At 45.0% G+C, this 19,146-nt stretch overlaps 1 protein-coding gene across 1 annotated transcript in view; it reads right to left on the bottom strand.

Annotated features, from left to right (window-relative positions):
• Positions 1-3,656, bottom strand: part of Cnih3 (cornichon family AMPA receptor auxiliary protein 3) — a 97,734-nt gene extending 94,078 nt beyond the window's left edge. The window contains exon 1 of the mRNA XM_051186478.1: positions 3,481-3,656. Within this exon, the coding sequence (XP_051042435.1) occupies positions 3,481-3,561 (81 nt within the window). The 5' untranslated portion in view covers positions 3,562-3,656. The remainder of the gene's footprint in view (positions 1-3,480) is intronic.
• Between the last annotated feature and the right edge of the window lie 15,490 nt (positions 3,657-19,146).

Raw genomic sequence — 19,146 nt, 5'->3', positions numbered from 1 at the left:
TAATTGCCAAAGTTCAGAGGGACTCTAGATATTTAAAAAAAAAAAAACCTGGAAAACTAAAAGCCTGAAATAAGCAGTAATGCATCTTTGCTCTTGTCAAAGAACAGCTTCATCTGTGTTTATATAATGAGACCGTCTGCAAACAGGCTCGGCCAAGCTGGAGCAGAGACAATACTGAACTGTGAGTAAACAGTGTTCATCTCAGACTGGCTGGAAGCAGACATCGCTCCACACAGCAAACCTTTCAGGACACTTGTGAGCCTTTTCTCTTCTGAACATCAACAGCAGGGTTTTTTTTTTTAATACACACACACACACCACCTAATCTTTTTCTGGATAGAAAGGTGGGTGGTGACTTTTGTTTCATTGCATATTGTTATATTTCCAAACTTTTGGGAAATAACCTGTACCCTTTTGCTTCTATAAGTAAAAGTCAACTTTTTAAGAAGATGGAATAGTTTCTTCTTTTAAAGAAGAATATACATGGCTAGGTGTAGTAGTAGATGTCTGTAATGCTAGCACTCTGGAGGCAGAGGCAGGATGAGCATGAGCTCTAGGACAGCCTGGACCAAAAACCAAAACAAACAAAAAAGGTGGAAGGGGGAAGGTATGTATTGTTGTGAGCCTTGTTATACTCTAATCAGAAGTTCCAACTCCAGCTATCTTACTGACATAGAAGGTAATGTTTTGGGTAGGAACTATTATTAAATCAATAATTCAAAGCCAGTGATTACAGCTGGGGAAAGGGCTTGGCCACAAGAGTCTCACAGACTCAGATCAAACCCCAGGCCCAAAGTATACTAGCTTCAAAAGTTTGAACATGTTTCAGAACCACTTTGAGCCATAGTTTGTTTGTGCCTGTGTAAAAAAGTCATCTGTGGGGACTAAAGGATGCCCTGGCATGTAAGAGACAATGCCCATGAAGGACACAAAGCCATGGTTTCAAACAAACAAAAAAATTCAATCTCACTCTGTTTCTGCAAAGCTTGACAAATGCACTCAAATGCAGTGGCTGATGGGAAATAATTTCATGTGAAAACAGTGCACATAGATTTTCAAGGCAAAAATCCATATTTAAATGTGCTTATGACTAGCCACATCCATCTTTGCTTCTAGACATCCAGGGAGGGTGGAGGAGAGGAGATGGGGGTAACTGGCAGTATACCTGAGAGGTCTTCTCCAAACTATGCAGGATGGATGAATACAAACAGCATAAACAGTAACTTCAGTTATTTCCCTTAAGTAGGTATGTTCATGTACAGATAAATAGAAGAAAAAAAAGCCAACTGCATCTGTTTTAGGTCAGAGGTACAGGCTTTATAACCACTGTGTATTAAATGTGGATTCATTGCTTGGGATGCCAATATATACTAAGCAATCAATATGACTCATCAGTTCAGGAAATGTATAGAAATATAAGATGCCGGAAAGAAGGGAAATGCACTATCTACTAACTCTCCTAAATTTATGGTTGAAATGATTACCACCATTCAACCAACATCCACAAACACATGGTGTGTGTGTCAGGAAATCAGACCGTTTCTGAGTTCAGCTTCCAGGGCTCAAGAATCAAATCACTGTGGTGGCTATTGGATTGCTTGATTCAGAGAGAGAAGGAAAAGACTGGGAAACAGGGACTGTGCCTGTTGTCATTGTGTTACTTCCACTAACTGCGCCAACAGGGACTTGGGATTTGACTGCGTTGTGACTGGGAGATGAGGATTGGGGGCAAGGCCAGTGCAACTGTCAATCTGTTCTCACTTGGTGAACTTAGCTGCACAAACCATCCTCTTTATTAGCTTGTTCTTGAATTATTTATTACCCTCCCCACCCCACCCCCACACACACCCTGAGGGAGAGAAGAGAATTCTTGCTGCTGACCCGCTCTGCTTCAGGAAGCAATGTAGTGATCACCAAGTCTGAAGGAGTTTGGGGTGCTCTCGGGGTCTGCCACCATCCAAAGCCAAATCAGGAAGAAACAGCAAATTAAGTATTAGCCTTCAAAAATGTGTCTCCTTCTCCAAATCCAAAGAAGCCTGGAAAGTTCCTTTAGAATAAGGGAGCAGATCTCTGCTGCATATTTGGGCACTGTCTACCCTGCGTCCCTTTTTATCCTAAGCCTGGTAGTTTCCTTTTTTCCTTAGCAATTGCCAACAGCCTCAAATCCCACCATCTGCCATAGATTGGACTTGCCATTCCAGGGCAGACAGGACAAATCCCATGACATCTAAGCAGCAGAACTTTTTATATCAGCCCCAAATTCCTACATCGGATCCCCTCTCTCTTATGTCTACAATCCTAAGTCAACTGATAAGTGATTACTCGACCTTAGAAAGAGGTAGAAGGTTAGATGTGATCTACAGGGTCTTTTCCTGGTCCAGTGGTTAGAAGTCCCTTCTGCCTCCCCAGACATTCTCGATCTGCTCCTTGTCACAGCCTTCCAGGAGGAGATAGAGGCTTCTGTTTTAAGACAAGCCTTCTCACACTAGAAATCACTCAGACAAAACACCAGCATCTCAACTATTCCCCATTGTCCTTCTGGGTCATCTTCTGTTGTACACAAGCTCTCCGAGGCACCCCAGAGACTCTAGGAACTGGTTTCAGAGCCCCTCCCATCACCCCAGCCTGCTGGAAGGTCAAGGCTGTCAAAAGTGGGTATCAGGTACTGAGAAGTTGGTCCTTCTGACCATCTTCCTCCGAGTGAGACTGGGGACCTTTAGCCAGCCTCAGAAGGAATCTAAAGGGTCAAGGGCTTGTGAAATGTGACACAGTCCACAGTCTACCTGCTCCTTCCTCCTTATTCCTCATCATGAGTTCCACACCACACCACACTTGGTGACCTAGAACCCATCTGCTCTCCACGCTGGGGCGGAAGTTTGTGCCCTAGGGATGACGGGACCTGACCAGTTCTACACCACCTGGAACCTTGTTTATCCTAGACTTCCTCCATTTCTTCTTGTCCATCTCTCTTGATCTCGCTATTCCCTCTTTCAAGGCACTCTAGTGGTGTTTCCACTTTGTCTCAATTATGTCTAAACGCAACCCACCACAGATGCTGACATTTTAAATATTTAGTTGTTATAGTTACTTGACTAATTGCCTGGGCCACCAGCAGTGCTTCTTCCCTCCCGCTGGAGGAGGGGGGTGGTGGCATGCAGATGGGTTTGGAGCCCAGGACACCTTGCCACACCCAGGAGAGTGCCGGGACGCAGAGGCTCCGTGGGACATAGGTTTCAGCCAGGGCAAGAAGGTGTACAGGGTAGCTGTGTCGCCTGGCCTCTGGATGCCAAGAACTGTGTCTCCTGCCCCGGGACAAGGAAGGAGGATGGACAAGGTCCGCCCAGCAAATGCTTCTATCTGGCCTCACAGTCCGCCCACGCCTTCAATGTATAGAAGGCAGGGGAAATGGGGAAACGATGTGGGTATGGGGGGAGGGGGTCGAGGGGAATGAGAGTTAGAAACCGGTTGCAGGTTACTCACGTGCCAGATAGCGAAGAAGATGAGCGCAGCGCAAAGCACCAGGGACAGCATATAGCAGAAAGCAGCGAAAGTGAAGGCCATGGTTGAGGACCCGGATCCCACCACACACACAAAGCCGTTGCTCCCTGGAGACCAGTATCCTCCCAAATGAGGGCCAGAAAAATGTCTCGTCTACACGCTCCGGCAAAACCAACGACTAGGAGCACGCATAAGCCGAGGAAGAGTTGAGGGTCAGTGAAGCCAGCAAGATTCAGGCAGGACAGGAGACCCACAGGTACAGAAGGTCGCTGACGGCAACTGTTCCCCTAGCTGAAGAAGAAATCTAACCAGTACAGACTACCTGCAGACCTGTGTTAACTAGAGATGCTCTTGAGACCAACAGGCATTGAGTGCGAGGACTCCACAAAGGACCCGGCGAGGAGGAGGTCCCGTCCGCTGGAAAAAGCCCTCTCTTTTCGCTCAGGAGCCAAAGAGGTGAGGCGAGCGCGCCACACCTGGTGCAACCGGCCAGGTGCCAGGGCTCCAAGGTCCCCAATCCCACAGCCCCTCGGTTTCCCTGCACAAGTCTTTAGTTGGCGGCCAGGGCGAGCCAGGTCCCGTTAGCCCTGCACCCTGGGCTGTGGTCTTCCAACGCAGCTATGCGCACCAAGATGCATCCCGCCCCGGCCCCAACCGCGTCCCCGGGCCGCCGGCTTCCGTAACCCGGTGCCTGGGAAACTGGGTCGGACCGGGGGCGGCGTGGGCTCCAGCCTAGCGGGCCAGCTCCAGGCCGGGCGGCTGCTGCGCGGGTTTCCGGCCAAGTGATGCTCACGGCTGAGTGGTGCTCCACCTGCTGCTACTGTCGCGGGCGCAGCTAAGACTGCGGCGCTGGGACCCCTCCCTCGAGGCGCCCCACCCTCGCCGGCTCCCGAGAGCGCCGTCCCCGAGGGCGGAGATTGCGGCGATGGGGGCCAGGGAGGCGGTGGTGAGGAGACGCGGTGCGCGCCCGCCTCTCGAAGGAAACTTGCAGCTCCGCGCGCGCGGAGGCGGGAGGGGCAGGGACTCTTTAAGCACGTGCGCCCGGAGCGAGTGGGAAGGCGGAAGGCTATGGCGATGACGCGTCCGCCGCCCCTAGGCTTCCAGCAGTTTTGTGCACGCCAAAGCGAGAAGTGAGGGCACTTGGTCTCGGCAGCGGATTGGCTCCTGTTGTTTGGGTCCTGATTTCCCAGACTGTAAGGTACTCCGGATCTGGGAATGCCTTTTCGGCTCTACCCTGAGCCCCTCCCAACACCACCAGACCCTCCTCCAGTGCAGAATCCTGCTTTAGAGCTCACCCCTGACATCCTGAAGGATCCTGTTCCATCTGACACTGGGGTTGAGGGAACCTGGCGCCATAAATAAGGCAAGTGTTTCTGTGATGCTCGGTGGCATTATTTAGAGCATATACTGGTTATCACAGACTCTTCCCTACCTCCAACTTTTTTAGCATCAAATAGAACCTGCTTTTCTTATCAGAAAAGTAGCAAGGAGTACCTTCAAACCAAACGAGACCTAGCAGGGAGCATTTGGTGCCCAGTTAATCCATAAGTGGTAGGGACCATTATGTTCACACTCTTGCCACAGTGTTTTAGCATCTTAGAAGATTGTATCATAATCACTCAAAAAAAAAAAAAAAAAGACTCCAATCCTGAAGACAGAACTTGGATTTCAGATGAGTCAGTCTAGAAAGCAAGAAGAAATGACCTGAAAGATGACTAGCAAGTCACTTGGGAATCTAGATATACACCGTACTTTGGAGTGAATGTCAGAGCATCAAGTATGTCCAGAAGACAGTGTTTCACTCACATCGACCACTGGATCTAACAGGATTTTGTCTCCTCTTCTGCCACCTCTCCATGATGGTCCCTAAGTCTCAGGGAGAAGGGGTGTGACATAACTGTTCCAGGTGTGGCTAGCTTAGCATTCCACTGCACATTGACAGACAGGTTGTGTGTTTCTGCATTAACTGTCCTCCACTGCACAAAGAAACTTTTCTCATGAGATCTGAGAACTGTACTAATCTAGATATAGATACAAAGTTAAAGGGCAATTTGATACTATTTCCATTTAGCAAAATAATTGTAGTAAGCTGTCCTCTGGGTATTAACAATTCCCCAACCATGGATTCTTAGGCATGAGTTTCCTCCTGTGACAAGCCTTAAAACAAATCAGAAAGCAGCTGGTTACACTCATAACATTCATGCCACCGTTGCTCCCAGGGGCATCTCACCATATCGGTCATTGTTGTAGTTCATTGGGTTCACAGCTGGATAAGACTGTAGATGACTGACACACACCCAGAGATGCCTGCAAAGCAACTTCTGGTACTATGAAAGGCAGACATCAGGAAGGAAGCTCCCTAGTCAGTGCCAACTTGATTTCTTCATGCCCTGTGACCAAAGTTTCTTCAGCAACAATCTTATCATCACGTTCTAGTAGGTGACCAGGAGCAAATGACAATACCTTACACTCTTTGGGATTCTTTGAGTTACCCCTGAATTCTATAGGCCCTCCAAGTTAAACACACAAATCTAAAGGTGCTAGGACCCACTAAGAGTGAGAACATGCAGTGTTTGTCTTTCTGTGTCTGGAAGCCCCTTACTTAAAACATGTAATATACAAAGAAAAAGCATTCCCAGATGTTTCTGAAAACTTGGCTGCAATGATATGAGTACAATCTGAAGAGGGGATGACATGTTTCCCATTGATGCCATTTTTCTGAAGTATGAACAGTAAAGTTTAGTCTATTGCCTAAGATGTTATTCTCAACTGCACAAGACCAAAAGGGTTTAAATTTCTCATTTTAAATAAATTATTAAAATGCTGTATGTGATAGTTTCCTAGAAAATAAATATTTAACTCTCTTGATTTATAACATGTCAAGTAAGTTGCTTTCTTACATAAGTAGGTGTGTTTTTCATCCAGCTAATGGAACCATGAATTTAGATGGATGTTTGCTTGTATAGACACTATTATTTTTTAATGACTTTTGAGTACTTCATTTTAAAATGCCTGATTATGCTTACATGTTGGACAGTTTTAACATTTGAAGTATTATTTTCTTAGGCTTCTGAATTGTTTTTATCAACATCTTGCTTAATTCAGAAGATTTTTTCAAATGTATTATTGTATAAAAATTTTCTTCTGATTTTTAATCTACCTTTTGACTGATAATTATAATGTAAGAAATTAAACTCTAAGCTTTGATATAGTGTGATTGACATGCTGATGAATGTGTGCCTGAGTTATAAGGATTAATAACAACTTTTTAACCCTTGTAGATTCTTAGTTTAAGAGACCCTTATGACAAAAGAGATTCACAAGCAAAAACAAATAGAAATTTACTAATATGCATATTTCATATACCCATGGGAGACACACAGAGAATAAGGAGTTCTCAAAGAGGTGGCTTTGAAATTCTAGTTTATATAACATCTTCAAGTGACAGTATATTCCTTGATAAGTGACTAGGCAAAGGAAAAGGACATTGAGTATCCAAGTGTGGTGACTTGGGGGAAAGCAAGTAACAGGCAGATTGAGGAAAATGGAGCTTGTTTGGGTAGATGGGCCGATGAGGTCCAAAGGTACATGTGTGGTCAACCTGTTCTCCATGGTAGGAGAATGTGAACTTGTTCGAATTGGTTGGAGGGGAGTCTTCTGACTCTCTGAGTGTGTCCTGTCTTTAGGCAGGTGTGGGGGGGGGGAGGACAGAGTTCTCTTGCATATACCCTATCCTCACTGCTTTCAACTCAGCAATCTTTCCTGTTTAAGGTGATATATTTGGATCTCCCACACAGCCTTTTAAGAATTAATTCCAAGTGTCATACCTTTATGTCAGTAGCAATGGCGGGAAATGATGATTTGTTAAAATCATAAAAGTGTTTTGTATTGAAGATATGAAAAGTGCGTTACCTCTGTCCCAGTTCTCATGAGAAGGGCATTCAAAGGCATGTGGCAGACCCTCCCTGATGCAGCTAATTATAAGCATTACTGTGTCCTCCATAGATGCAGATGGCTGAGGTATGTGACTGTTAATAGAATGCTAATAAGTGTGTCCACAGTTGGTTGTCTCTCTATTCTGAGGTAGTTTTTAATATTTTATTGACAAATTCTTAAACTTGTAAATATTGAAACACTGCATTTACAATGTATTAAGGAATTGCAATGTGTAAACAATACATCTAAAGTAGCAATTATTAGGATCAGGGGACAATCATGATTTCAATATAGTGATAAAACTGAAAGGCACACAGCAGGGGGTGCTTTGTAATAAATACGTACATGGGAGGCCCATCTATCAGTGGCCCTTGTGACATCCTGTCATGGTTAGCTTGAATAAATGGGTTTAATTTAGAATTTAATTATTAATTGATTTTTTTCTACCATGCTCTGCAAAGGTCACCATACTGTTTACCAATCAGAACAGAAATCTTTCAATAGTGTATGAGTTGAGGCAGTTACACTAATGAATGTTGGCTAAATAAAGTATGAGGTGGAAAGCAGAATGACTTTAAAGACAACGGATTTCTCCACCTTAGAAAAAGGTTTCTCACTCAGCCAAACTCCTAGAATCCAGATGCAGAGGAGGAGTGATAAGAAAAGGGGTCAGGACTAGGCTACAGAAACCCACAGAGACAGCTGACCTGAATGAGGGGGATCTCATGGACCCCCAACTGATAGCTGGGAAACCAGCATTGGACCGACTCAGACCCCCTGAACATGGGTCTCAGTTAGAAGGACTGAGCAGTCTAAGGGACCTCAGACAGTGGAGCCAGGATGTATCCCTGGTGCACAAAAGGACTTTGGGAGGGAGCACATCCCCCATGGAGGGATACTCTATCTAGAGGCAGGAGGGAGGACCTAGTCCCCACTCCAAATGACTTGACAGATTTTGATGATCCCTCCTGGAAGGCATCACCCTCCCTGTGGAGAGGGGGGGATAGGATTGGAGGGCACATCGGGGTGCATGGTAGGGAGGGAGAGGGAACTGGTATCAATATGTAAAATAAGAAAAAATAATAAATATGTATATATATTTTAAAAAAGAAAAATACAGGCATATGCAGGAAGAAAGAAAGAAAGAAAGAAAGAAAGAAAGAAAGAAAGAGGTTTCTCTTTCAGACGACATCTGGGGGATGCCTGGAGTTGGAAGAAGAGATAGAATGCTTCTGCCAACATCCAAGGGGAAGCAAGAAGAAATTTTCTACAGACTGGAGAGACAGAGGTCAACAGTTTAGAGAAAATGAGGACACACATATCATGCCAGTTTTGTAGAAGATACAACTGTGGTTGTGTGATGCCAGGGAGGCAGAGGCCAGGCCTAAGCCTCCAAGGATCTCCAGCTAGCAAAGAGAAGAAGGCCAGAAGCAAAAGGGCCAAGACACGGGAAGACCCAGTGTGGACCTGTGCCCAGAGGCAGAGGTAGAAACTTCTGGTCCTTCTTGTTGTACCATCCCCCCAGAACACTGTGAGGATCTTTGCACATCCCTAATAAAAACTTTCCTTCTAGCAGAGCATCAAAGAGACTTGGAGTTAGATTTAAACTATTTTAAAGGAAGTCAAGAGGTTATGTTCACAATTCATGTGAACCTGCACTTTGTAGAGTTTCCACATGTGGATGGGGGCTGAGCAGGTTAAAGAAACAGTATCCTAACCCAGCCAGCATCAGCCAGCCTGGCATATGAGGGCAAGGAGAGTGAGAAGGGTTATAGTGGACTAAAGGCACCAGCTCTGAATGAATGTGGCAGTGGCTGGCTCCCAACTTTAGAAAAGTTATCATTGAATCAACTATATGCAAGAAAAAAGGGTAAAATGTCCTGTGAGGCATCAAGGGGTGAGGGGAAAGTCTTCAGATCCTGGTGTTTAGAATGCAGCTACAAAGGGCAATTTAGGGACAACTCGAAAGCACTCATGGCAAGATGTTACCTGCTCATGAGTCTGATGAGGGACAGAGGGATGTCTGCAAAACTCTTTGCTACTGCTTTGCATTGCTTGAATTGTTATGAATAGTCACTCCTAACATCTGAACTTACCAGGAGAGGGGAACAGACTTCTGGAAAGTGCCTTACCTAGACAGAGTCTATGGTTGGGACTCAGAATGGTTAGACGGTTACTGAGAACCATGAGTGGTGGGTATAGAGACTGTACTGCATGGATTTAAACCAAAGGCTAGAGAGTTGCTGGCAATCCCACAAGGCTCCAGGTAGAGGACAAGCTGGAGTTCTGTGCTAAAGGAAGTGTCTGGTCAGGTCTTCCTATGAATGGAATGGGGTTACTCACAGGATGGAAAGAGACTTACACCCCACTGAACTAAGCCACTCATGAATTCAAAATACTTCCCTTTATGTACTGGCCATTTCCTTATGTGTGTGAGCAGGGAGGGGAAGCAAGTGTGAACTAGAGGCAGAAAGGGAACCAGGTTGGGATCAACATGATGATGGGTCACATCTTAGCTCTGTGGAGACAGCCATCACCTTCACCTTTATCTGCCATCACCCTCAGTGATGCAGGGAGTTACTACACACATGGTTAAGAAAAGGCAGGAGCCAGGTGTGCTGATACCCACCTCTGATCCTAGCCTTTGAGGATGGAGAAGGGGGAATTCCAGGCCATCTGGGCTACAAAGTAACACCTTGTCTCAAATCAAAACCAGGAAACAACTGAGAAGGAGCAGGACAGTGTGGAGCTACCTGCAGAGAAAGAATTAGAAGTAACTTGTCTGATGTTGCCAGCTGGCTTGTCCCTGATGTCTTGCCGAGCACCTGCCCCCAGCATCCTCCCTTTTTTTTTTTTTTTTTTTTTTTTTTTTTTTTTTCTTTCTTACTAACAGTGTCAGGGAACTGCCACATTAGGTTCAAAGTGATGATTCTGATTTTATGTATCTGGAACCTTTTCCTGTTAACCCATGCCATCAGTGAGGAACTATGTTCACCATCAGTGGCAGAATATTTTGTTTCTGTAGGTTCATAAAAGAAGTTTTGGCCTTGGAGATGGATCAGTCCATAAAATACTTACTATGTATCCATGAGGCCCTGAGCTGTGCTTCCCCAGAACCTGTGTAAAAGCTGGGTGTGGTGGCACAAGCTTGGAATCCAGAACTAGGGAGGTGGAGAAAGGTGGATCCCTGGGGCTTGCTGGCCACCCAGTGTAGCCTAATTGGCGAGCCCCAAATCCCAGAGAGAGATAGTATCTCAAAAAGAAGATACACAACTTCTGAAAAATAACACCCAACATTGACCTATGGCTACCACATACACACATGCACCTGTGGTGATATTTTGTTTGTAACCTAACAAATAAAGCTTGCCTGAAGATCAGAGTGCAAAGCTAGCCACACTAGTTAGCCCTAGAGGCCAGGCAGTGGTGGTACACACCTTTAATCCCAGCACTCGGGAGACAGGCAGACAGATCTCTGTTAGTTCAAGGTCACCCTGAGCTACACAAAATCGATCCAGTCTGAAAGAGAAACAGATCTCACACAAACATAATCCCAGCCCTTGGGGTGACACGCCTTTAATCCCAGCACTAAATAGGAATATAAGGCAGGAGGAGAGAGGAGCTCAGTGCAGTCTGAGGTTTGGTGGAGACAGATGCAGTCTGAAGATGCAATCTGAGAACAGGTTCACACCTTTGGTGTGAGCATTGGTAGAGGTGAGAACTCTCTAGTAGCTGGCTGCTTTGCTTCTCTGATCTTCAGCTGGGTTTTTATTATTAATACCAGTTAGAATTTGTGCTCCATGCACAAGAACACCAACACACAAAAACTCACTCACATGTACCACATAGAGAGAGAGAGAGAGAGAGAGAGAGAGAGAGAGAAAGAGAGAGAAGAAAGTAAGAAGTTCCATTGTCTTATGCCACAAGAATTCACAGGTTAAGTAGTTAAGAATGAGCAGGGCAGATCATTTATGTGATCGTTGGTTGTGGTTCCCAAACTCATTTTTCCATTCGGAATTATTATTTCTTTCTTTTTTCTTTCTTCCTTTCTCTCTTTATTTATTTCTTTATTTCATTGCATTGATGCATCCATATGTGTCTGTGCATATATGAGAAAACACAAGCATGTGCACGTGCTATAATATGTGTGTTAGGATCACAGAACTACCTGTGAGTGTCATTTCTCTTCTTCCACTATTTGAGTCCTAGGGATGGGACTCAGGTCATCAGTGACAGCAAGGGCCCTTCCTTGCTGAGCTATCCATCCTGCCTGTGAATGTGTTTCTTGTTCTAGGCATCATTATTACAGGATATTTGTACACTATGTGAAGGTATGTCATTGTGATTGCCAATAACTGGGCAGGAGAGGTTAGGTGAAACTTCTGGGCAGAGAGAGAAACTAAGGGGATGAATCTAGGTGTGTGGATTTTGCCAGAGAGACACAGAGGGAGTCAGACATATAGATAGAGAAGAGGTAAAGACCCACGTGGCGGGACATATAGTAATAGAAACAGGTTGATTTAAGTTTTAAGAGCTAGTTGAAAACAAGCCTAAGCTAAGGCCAAGTTTCAATAGTTAATAAGTCTCTATGTCATTATTTGGGGGCTGGTGATCCAAAGAAAATCCAACAAGGAAGTAGTACTAACCATCATGCTTGCCTTCCAGACAGAAGTTTGAGTTACAGTTCTACCACAGTACATGGTCTTGACAGAGCAGTGGCAAGGGAGAAAATCACCATTTCACCATTTATGACAGTTTGGGCACTCGCTATTCATTCCCAATGGCCTCCTCCTGCTTTACCCACCACACCACAGGGTTCTCTCTTTCATCTCTTTTTGGGGAGGAAATGCTTGCTTACCACTTAGGCTGGAAACTGTGTGGACTCTGGACAGGGCCTAACTAGCATGTGTGGATAACAAATACTTTCTAGATGTTAATAAGCAGGAAATGCCTGGGGTTCTAACTTCCTACATTTCTATAGTCCCCTCTATTGACGTCATTCTGTCATTGGTAAAATGGGTAAAGCAGGGCCAGGGAAAGAACAAAGAGAACCAAGGCTATGTTACAGAGGGAGGTTTGAAAGGGAGAGGTAAATGCTGGGGCCATGTTATTATTTAACACATGCTTTTGATAACATTGTCTTGGGATGTAGAGTGTCACAGTTCTGTAATGCTCGGTTGGATAGTTCAAACTAAGCCCCTCACCAAACACAACTTGGAACATTTGGGAGAAATATACAAACATCTGGAAAGGATTAAAGCTCCAAGAAGAATGTAAGGTGTTTCTGAAGCCAGACCCCAAGTAACCAGGAAGCCAGAGAAGCTGGCCTGGCACTCGGGGCATTTGCTGCTCTGAGGAGGTGGATGAAGGGCTGTGCTCCACAGTCAGTGCCTTGTGTGGTCGAGGGCAAAAGTTCAAGCCCCAGAATCATTAGACTTGGTGCTTGGGAAGCCCCTGCTTTGGCATGGGCTTGACAAGACTCCTCCAGATGAGTCACTGTGAGCCAGAAATAAGCTGGCTCTTAGACCAATGCCATCTGGTCAACCAGAAATCCAGTGCTGCAATGTGAGAGGGAAATATCCCCCACTGGCTCATGTTTTGAACACTTGGTCTTGAATTCACTGTGCTGTTTTTGGAGACTGTGAAACCCTTAAAGTGTGGGCCCTAGTTGGAGGAAGCCAGTCACTATAATTTATAGAAACAAATGTAAATTTAAATCATTATTCTATGTCATATAGTATATATAATCATCCATGGGCATATCATGTTCATTATTGTAGCTCACAGGGTTCACAGCTAGATAGGACTATTGATGACTTTCCCCCAGCTGCCCGCATACCACCTTCCCTACTATAAAAGCTAGCCAGGAGGCAGGGCGCTTTCTGGTCAGGACCAATTTGATTTCTTCATGTCCTGTGACCAAATTGTGTGGTGTCTTGAGCAATAAAGACTTACCGCTATGTTCTGGAGAGCAACTAAAAGTAACAACTACCTGCATTGGTTAGGGTCTCCAGGACACCCCAACCAAAAAAAATCAAGGGGAGATATCCCACATTTGGCACTGGGCTTTTTATTTAGCAAACTGTGGCATCTGGGAGGAGGTAACCCCAAATAAACTATTTTATGTAAACATATGTGAGGCCTATAAAGTAGTAGGTAAATATGTGTATGACATTTTCAAACATGCTTAGTATCAGTTATCCTCAGTTCACGATGTACCCTTTCCTGCACTACTCTTCCTTCTTAAACGCCCTCCCACTTATTCCCACTCCCCTCTCCATGTCACCTGTGTTCTACCATCCCCTTCCCTCGAGGTCTTTCCTCCCCCTCCCTACCAATGGTCCCCTTCTAGTTTCCCAGATTCTATATTTACTCCACGTTAAATACACAAACGCAAAGATTTGATGCTAGGATCCACATATGAGTGGGAACATGTAACACTTGTCTTTCTGGGTCTGGGTTACCTTATTCTGTGTTCTAATTTTCTTTTTGTTGCTATAATATAAACAGCATGACCAAAACAGCTTGGGGAGGAAGGGGTTTATCTTCTCTACCAATCCGTTATTGAGGGAAGTTGGAACAGAAACTTAAGCAAGAACTAATGCAGAATCCGTGAAAGAAGGCTGCTCACACTGGCTTGCTCTCCGGCTCACAGTCATTTATCTTATACAGCCCAGATGCCCAGACTCACCTACCTTGGGTTGGTACCACCCCCAGTGGGCTGGGCCCTCCCACATCAATCATCAATCAAGACAAGCTCCCACAGATATGACCACAGGCCAATCAGGAACCAATCCATCCAAAGCCCCCCATTTATCATTCAGACTAACCTGTCCTAAACTGCCTAGGCTGCCCCGCCTTGCTTTTTCCCTGCAAACTCCAGTAAATGCAGACTCCCCTGCCTCCCATCCCTGTGCCCCCCTTGTCTTGGTGCTTTGCCTGTGGTCCTTTGTGACAGGCCTCCTGTGTCTAGAGCCCAACAGTATGGTAACTCATTTCTCAACCCCACTGCTGTGTAGCTGCCCGTAAACTATGAGGACTCATCTTCATTGTGAACTTGATTGGATTTGGAATCACCTAGGAGACACGTGCGGGCGCGCGTGTGTGTGTGTGTGTGTGTGTGTGTGTGTGTGTGTGTGTGTGTGTGTGTGTGTGTGTGTGTGTGTATGTACGTGTGTGTACGGGCATTTCCAGGGAGGGTTAACAGGGGTGGGAATACCCACCCTCAGTGTACAGAATACCACTTGACTGAATAAAAAGAGAGAAGGGAGGAAAGGAAAGTCCCTTTATTGCCTCATGCCCTGCAGATGTGTTCCAGCTTTTTACCTTCTCAACCTGTAAAACTTCATCTCTGTACCCACTGAACTATTACTGCTATAGTTTGGATCCAAAATGTCCCCCAAAGGCCATTGCTAAAGATTTGATTGTCAGCCTGTGGCACTGTCTCCATAGGTAGCAGATATGAGCCAGGTTGGCCTGTACAGTCAGAATGCCAGGATGCTGCAAATGAAGAAGGCACAGCATTTCCAAGAAATTATGGGATGGGGGGGTGACAGCCTCAGCCACAGAACTGATGACTTCCAGGTCCTCTAGCCTAAGAGGCAAGCAATGGGAGGAAGCCTGGGGCTGACATTCCCTACTCATCTGAACATCACCTTCCTGTGGACTTCTGACGATGCTAGGTGATTTTCCTATGATAGCACACTAAGCAGACCCTGTACACAGATAACAAACAACAGTATTTGTCTACAGCATCCATCTAGCTCTGAACCCTGGCTCCTTCCATATCTGACCGGCAATGTATAATTTCTTTTAACACTGCCTAAGAGGCAACCATGATGCCATTTAGAAATGGTGGCACTTGAGAAGAGGAACTTAATGGAGCATGCTAGAGCTGGGAGGCCCCACCCTCCCAACTTCATGCCTGACACCTAGATTCTTGGTGCAGCCCCTTTTGTCCTCTAAAGCATAGGAGTCAATAGCAGTGTTGGACATGATTAATACCATGATAATTCTGCGCCTTTCGCTAATTGTGAGAAGCTTGGAGTCCTGAACTTTCCATGGGATGTGATGTGCTTTCCTACTCTTCCCAGAGGAGAGCAGATGTGACCTCCTTCACAAGGCCGAATGTCCCGTAGAAAACCTGAGGCTACTTATTGTTTAACTGCTCAGCTAATAAGTCTGGGGCTCACAAGAGCCATGCAGAATCTAGTCTTATGTAGCCCAAATGTTACTGCCATGACTTTTGCTCCCCATTACATGCCAACTCCAGTGTGTCCTCACTGAGCTCTGCCCAAACTGCAGAATCTCAGCTTTTCACACCATCTCACTATCCCAAAACAAGCAAAACATGCCTGCAACTGTCATGGAGGTCAGAGAACATGCATATGAACACAAACACACACATTTGTAGGTATGAGAAGAGTATCACTCAGAAAGCAGAGTCCTGGAAGTCTCCTCTAAGAGAGCAGAGGGTATCCCTCCAAATGATTGCAGCTCACATAGCTATGTGTCCGTGAAAGTGATTTATAAATAGCTGCTATTAATAGTCAATGCAACAGCTTTCTTGGGCTCCAGATGTTGAGGCATTTGCTCTGCATTGTCTCCACAGATGCTCATAATGCATTGTGCCTACTGACAGCCACATTTTACTGTAAGGAAACAGACTCAGAGAAGATAGGCACAGCACCATCGAGTCAAAGAGAAGAAATAAATGCATGTCACCTAGTGTTGTCACAAACTGAAAACTTCAAAAAATAAAAAAAAAACCTGGCTAATTACTGAGGTTGGGCTGTCAGACACCTCTGCATCAGATTCCTGGGTAGTCTGGATGGTCATTTACTTCTGAATTAATTTACACTGTGGGTGGATTTTTTGTTTGTTTGTTTTTGTTTGTTTGTTTTGGTCTTAAAAAGAAGCAAAGATCCCAGCAGAGGTTACACTGTTTCCTGAGCCTGCTCCCCTTAACACAGACTCAGGAGAATCTGCCATGGAGCCAGAATACTGGAATTTAGAAAGTTCTTCATGGGAGAATTTGAACCAGGCTTATCACTGGGGCCACTGCCACCTCCTGGTTCCCCACAATGAACCTGCCTTTTCCGTATAGCCTCACAGTCTTAGACGAAAGTCTTAAAAAAAAAATCCAGGTAATCTATAAAACTTAGAATAAAGGTACCCAAGGAAAATAAACAAAAGGTTGCCTGGGGTTCTTTTTCTAGGGGTGGGACCCCAAGAAGTCTCCCCATTGCACATTAACACATAATGACCTTGCCATTGCTCAGATCTTCAGCCATTTCTAAGAAAGACTTCCTGGCTCTTCTAATCTCTCATCCCCTCTTTGGCAATGATCCCGGAGCTGTGTTCATGTGAAAGGAGGAAAATTGCACTAGGTCCCACCTGTAGGCAAGCTCTACAGGCAACTTTTGACTACCCGGAGAAGAAAGATTAACCACTTTTAGAGATGAGTCCTCGTACATGTTGTTCAATGCAGAGTGGTCAGCCCTAAGACCATATACACAAACAACAAAAATGGACTCAGCAGATTCTATTTATATGTATGTATGCATATACATGCACACACATATGTATCTATATAATAGATATAATCAAAGCAAAAGAGCCTAGCAACTCAAGAGCTGGGGGGGGGGTATATTCAAGAGAGAGTAACTGGGAGAATTTGGAGGAAGGAAAGAAAGAGGGAAGTGATGTAATTCTATCTCTGCTAAAGACATTTTTTAAAGTTATTTCTTTTTATTTCATGTGCATTCATGTTTTGCCTACACGTACCCCTGTGTGAAGGAGCCTGATACCCTGAAAAGGGAGTTGCAGACAGTTGTGAGCTGCCATGTGGGTGCTGGGAATTGAACCCAGCTCTTCTGGAAGAGCAGCCAGTGCTCCCAACCACTAAGCCATCTCTCCAGCCCCACTAAAAAACATTTTTACAAAAAGAAAAAAAATCAAAAATAATATTGGTCATTTTAGGCTTTTCATTCTCCCAGACAATACTCAGCTAGAACACAAACTGGATCAGGATCAGCCCATCAGGTTTTGGGGACACCAATATCCAAAGATTCGCTCAAGATGGATGATATCATCCCTACCTACAGGAAACCCCAGCTGAGCATAGGAGACACTGAGGAGACATACAGAATATAGTGAATATTCAGGGATGACATGAAATTTATATATGACAACTAAAACAGGCAAAAACTATAAATATTTTTCTGTAACTGTTCTTATCTTAACATACAAAGCATAGCTTTTTTGTTTTGTTTTGTTTTGTTTTTTGTTTTTTAAGGCTCTACCAGGCTAGACCATTATTTTTTAATGTAAATCTCTTACTTTCTCATTTATTACAGGCCTGTTTCTTTTTTCAGAGCCATTGTGGCCACACCTCTTCCTTCTCAAGATGGTGCATTGGGCAGGGATCTTCCTATGCTGTTGGCACTAAGCATGAACCTTGGGAGCCACACTCTGTCTTTCTGAGATACTCCTGGTCACATCTGGACACTGATGTGTACTGCTCCCCTTAGTATCTGTAATGCTGTGTTGACTCCTAGGGCTGAAGCCCTGGGTCTCCAGTCTTCCTTCCTGGCTTTCCGTGGTCCCGTCCAATCCCAGGTGCTACTCTAGCATTCACCCCTTCAACATGAGCATTCCTGGAAGGGCTGAGAAAATCCTACACGCAGTGCCAGGCCTGAACCTCCAAAAGCATGGTCTCTGCTCCCACACCATTTTCCCATGCCAGTGCTACTAAACACAGCGCCACCCAACAGATATGCCAAATTTCGTAGGCGCACACTTTCGCCAGTCTGTAGTGGGGTTCCTTCCGGGCTTGATCTCAAAGCTCGTAGCTCCTCAGCAGCACCGAGCCAATCTCTGCCACCATCTGCATAAGGCCCCTTTCCAACATCTCTGTGTCTCCTCTTTTCAAATGAATTCACTATACATTGTGTTTAGGTCTACTCAAAATCCAGGGTGAATGCATCTCAAGATCCTTAACCATTTGTGTTACCTGTTCCCAAACAAGATCACATTCAGAGCACCAGAGTCACTATTTAGCCCACAGCACATACTCACTGTCACTTGCTTCCCAGGGAGCAGAGAGTGCACTCTAAAGTTTCCAGTATCCCCAACATCTCATTGCTACTGGGCCCTGTGGAGGGTTCAGATGCCACTGAAAAGATACATTATTCCCATGAAAATGCCCCTTCCTGCCTCTGTCCCCCCAGCTCTGGGATAAGGTGGCTTCCCTTTTTCCTGTATCATACTTGGAGTTACCTCTTACACACACAGTAAAAATCCTATAAACTGCACAGACTCAGCTTTGCTCTTGGTATGTAAGATGAAAGTCTCTGGAAAGACTTTTTGTCTTTCAACAAACTGACTTTCAAGACTAAGCTAGCCTGATTTTTTTAAATCAAATCTAGTTTGAGTGATCACTCTGTCCCAGGCTATCCTCACCTTCCCTATGCAGTTGCACAACTACAGAGCAACCAAAAAATGAGGGCTTCAGAATAAAGGAATGGGTTGTGGTTACACTGCCAATAACACTGGTATACAGGGCTATGGAAGTGCATGTGTCCTGTCTGTCTTGAGTCACAGCATCAACACCGCATAGAGGAGATGTTCATTACATAAGTTTTGAATGGCTGGCGGGGGGGGGGGGCGTCTAACAACCTTCATGACAAATCCTTGAAAAATAAACGCTGT

Source organism: Phodopus roborovskii, unplaced genomic scaffold (assembly GCF_943737965.1).
Source record: "Phodopus roborovskii unplaced genomic scaffold, PHOROB, whole genome shotgun sequence".
NCBI classification, from domain to species: Eukaryota; Metazoa; Chordata; class Mammalia; order Rodentia; family Cricetidae; genus Phodopus; species Phodopus roborovskii.
This window is presented reverse-complemented; position numbering and strand designations above follow the sequence as displayed.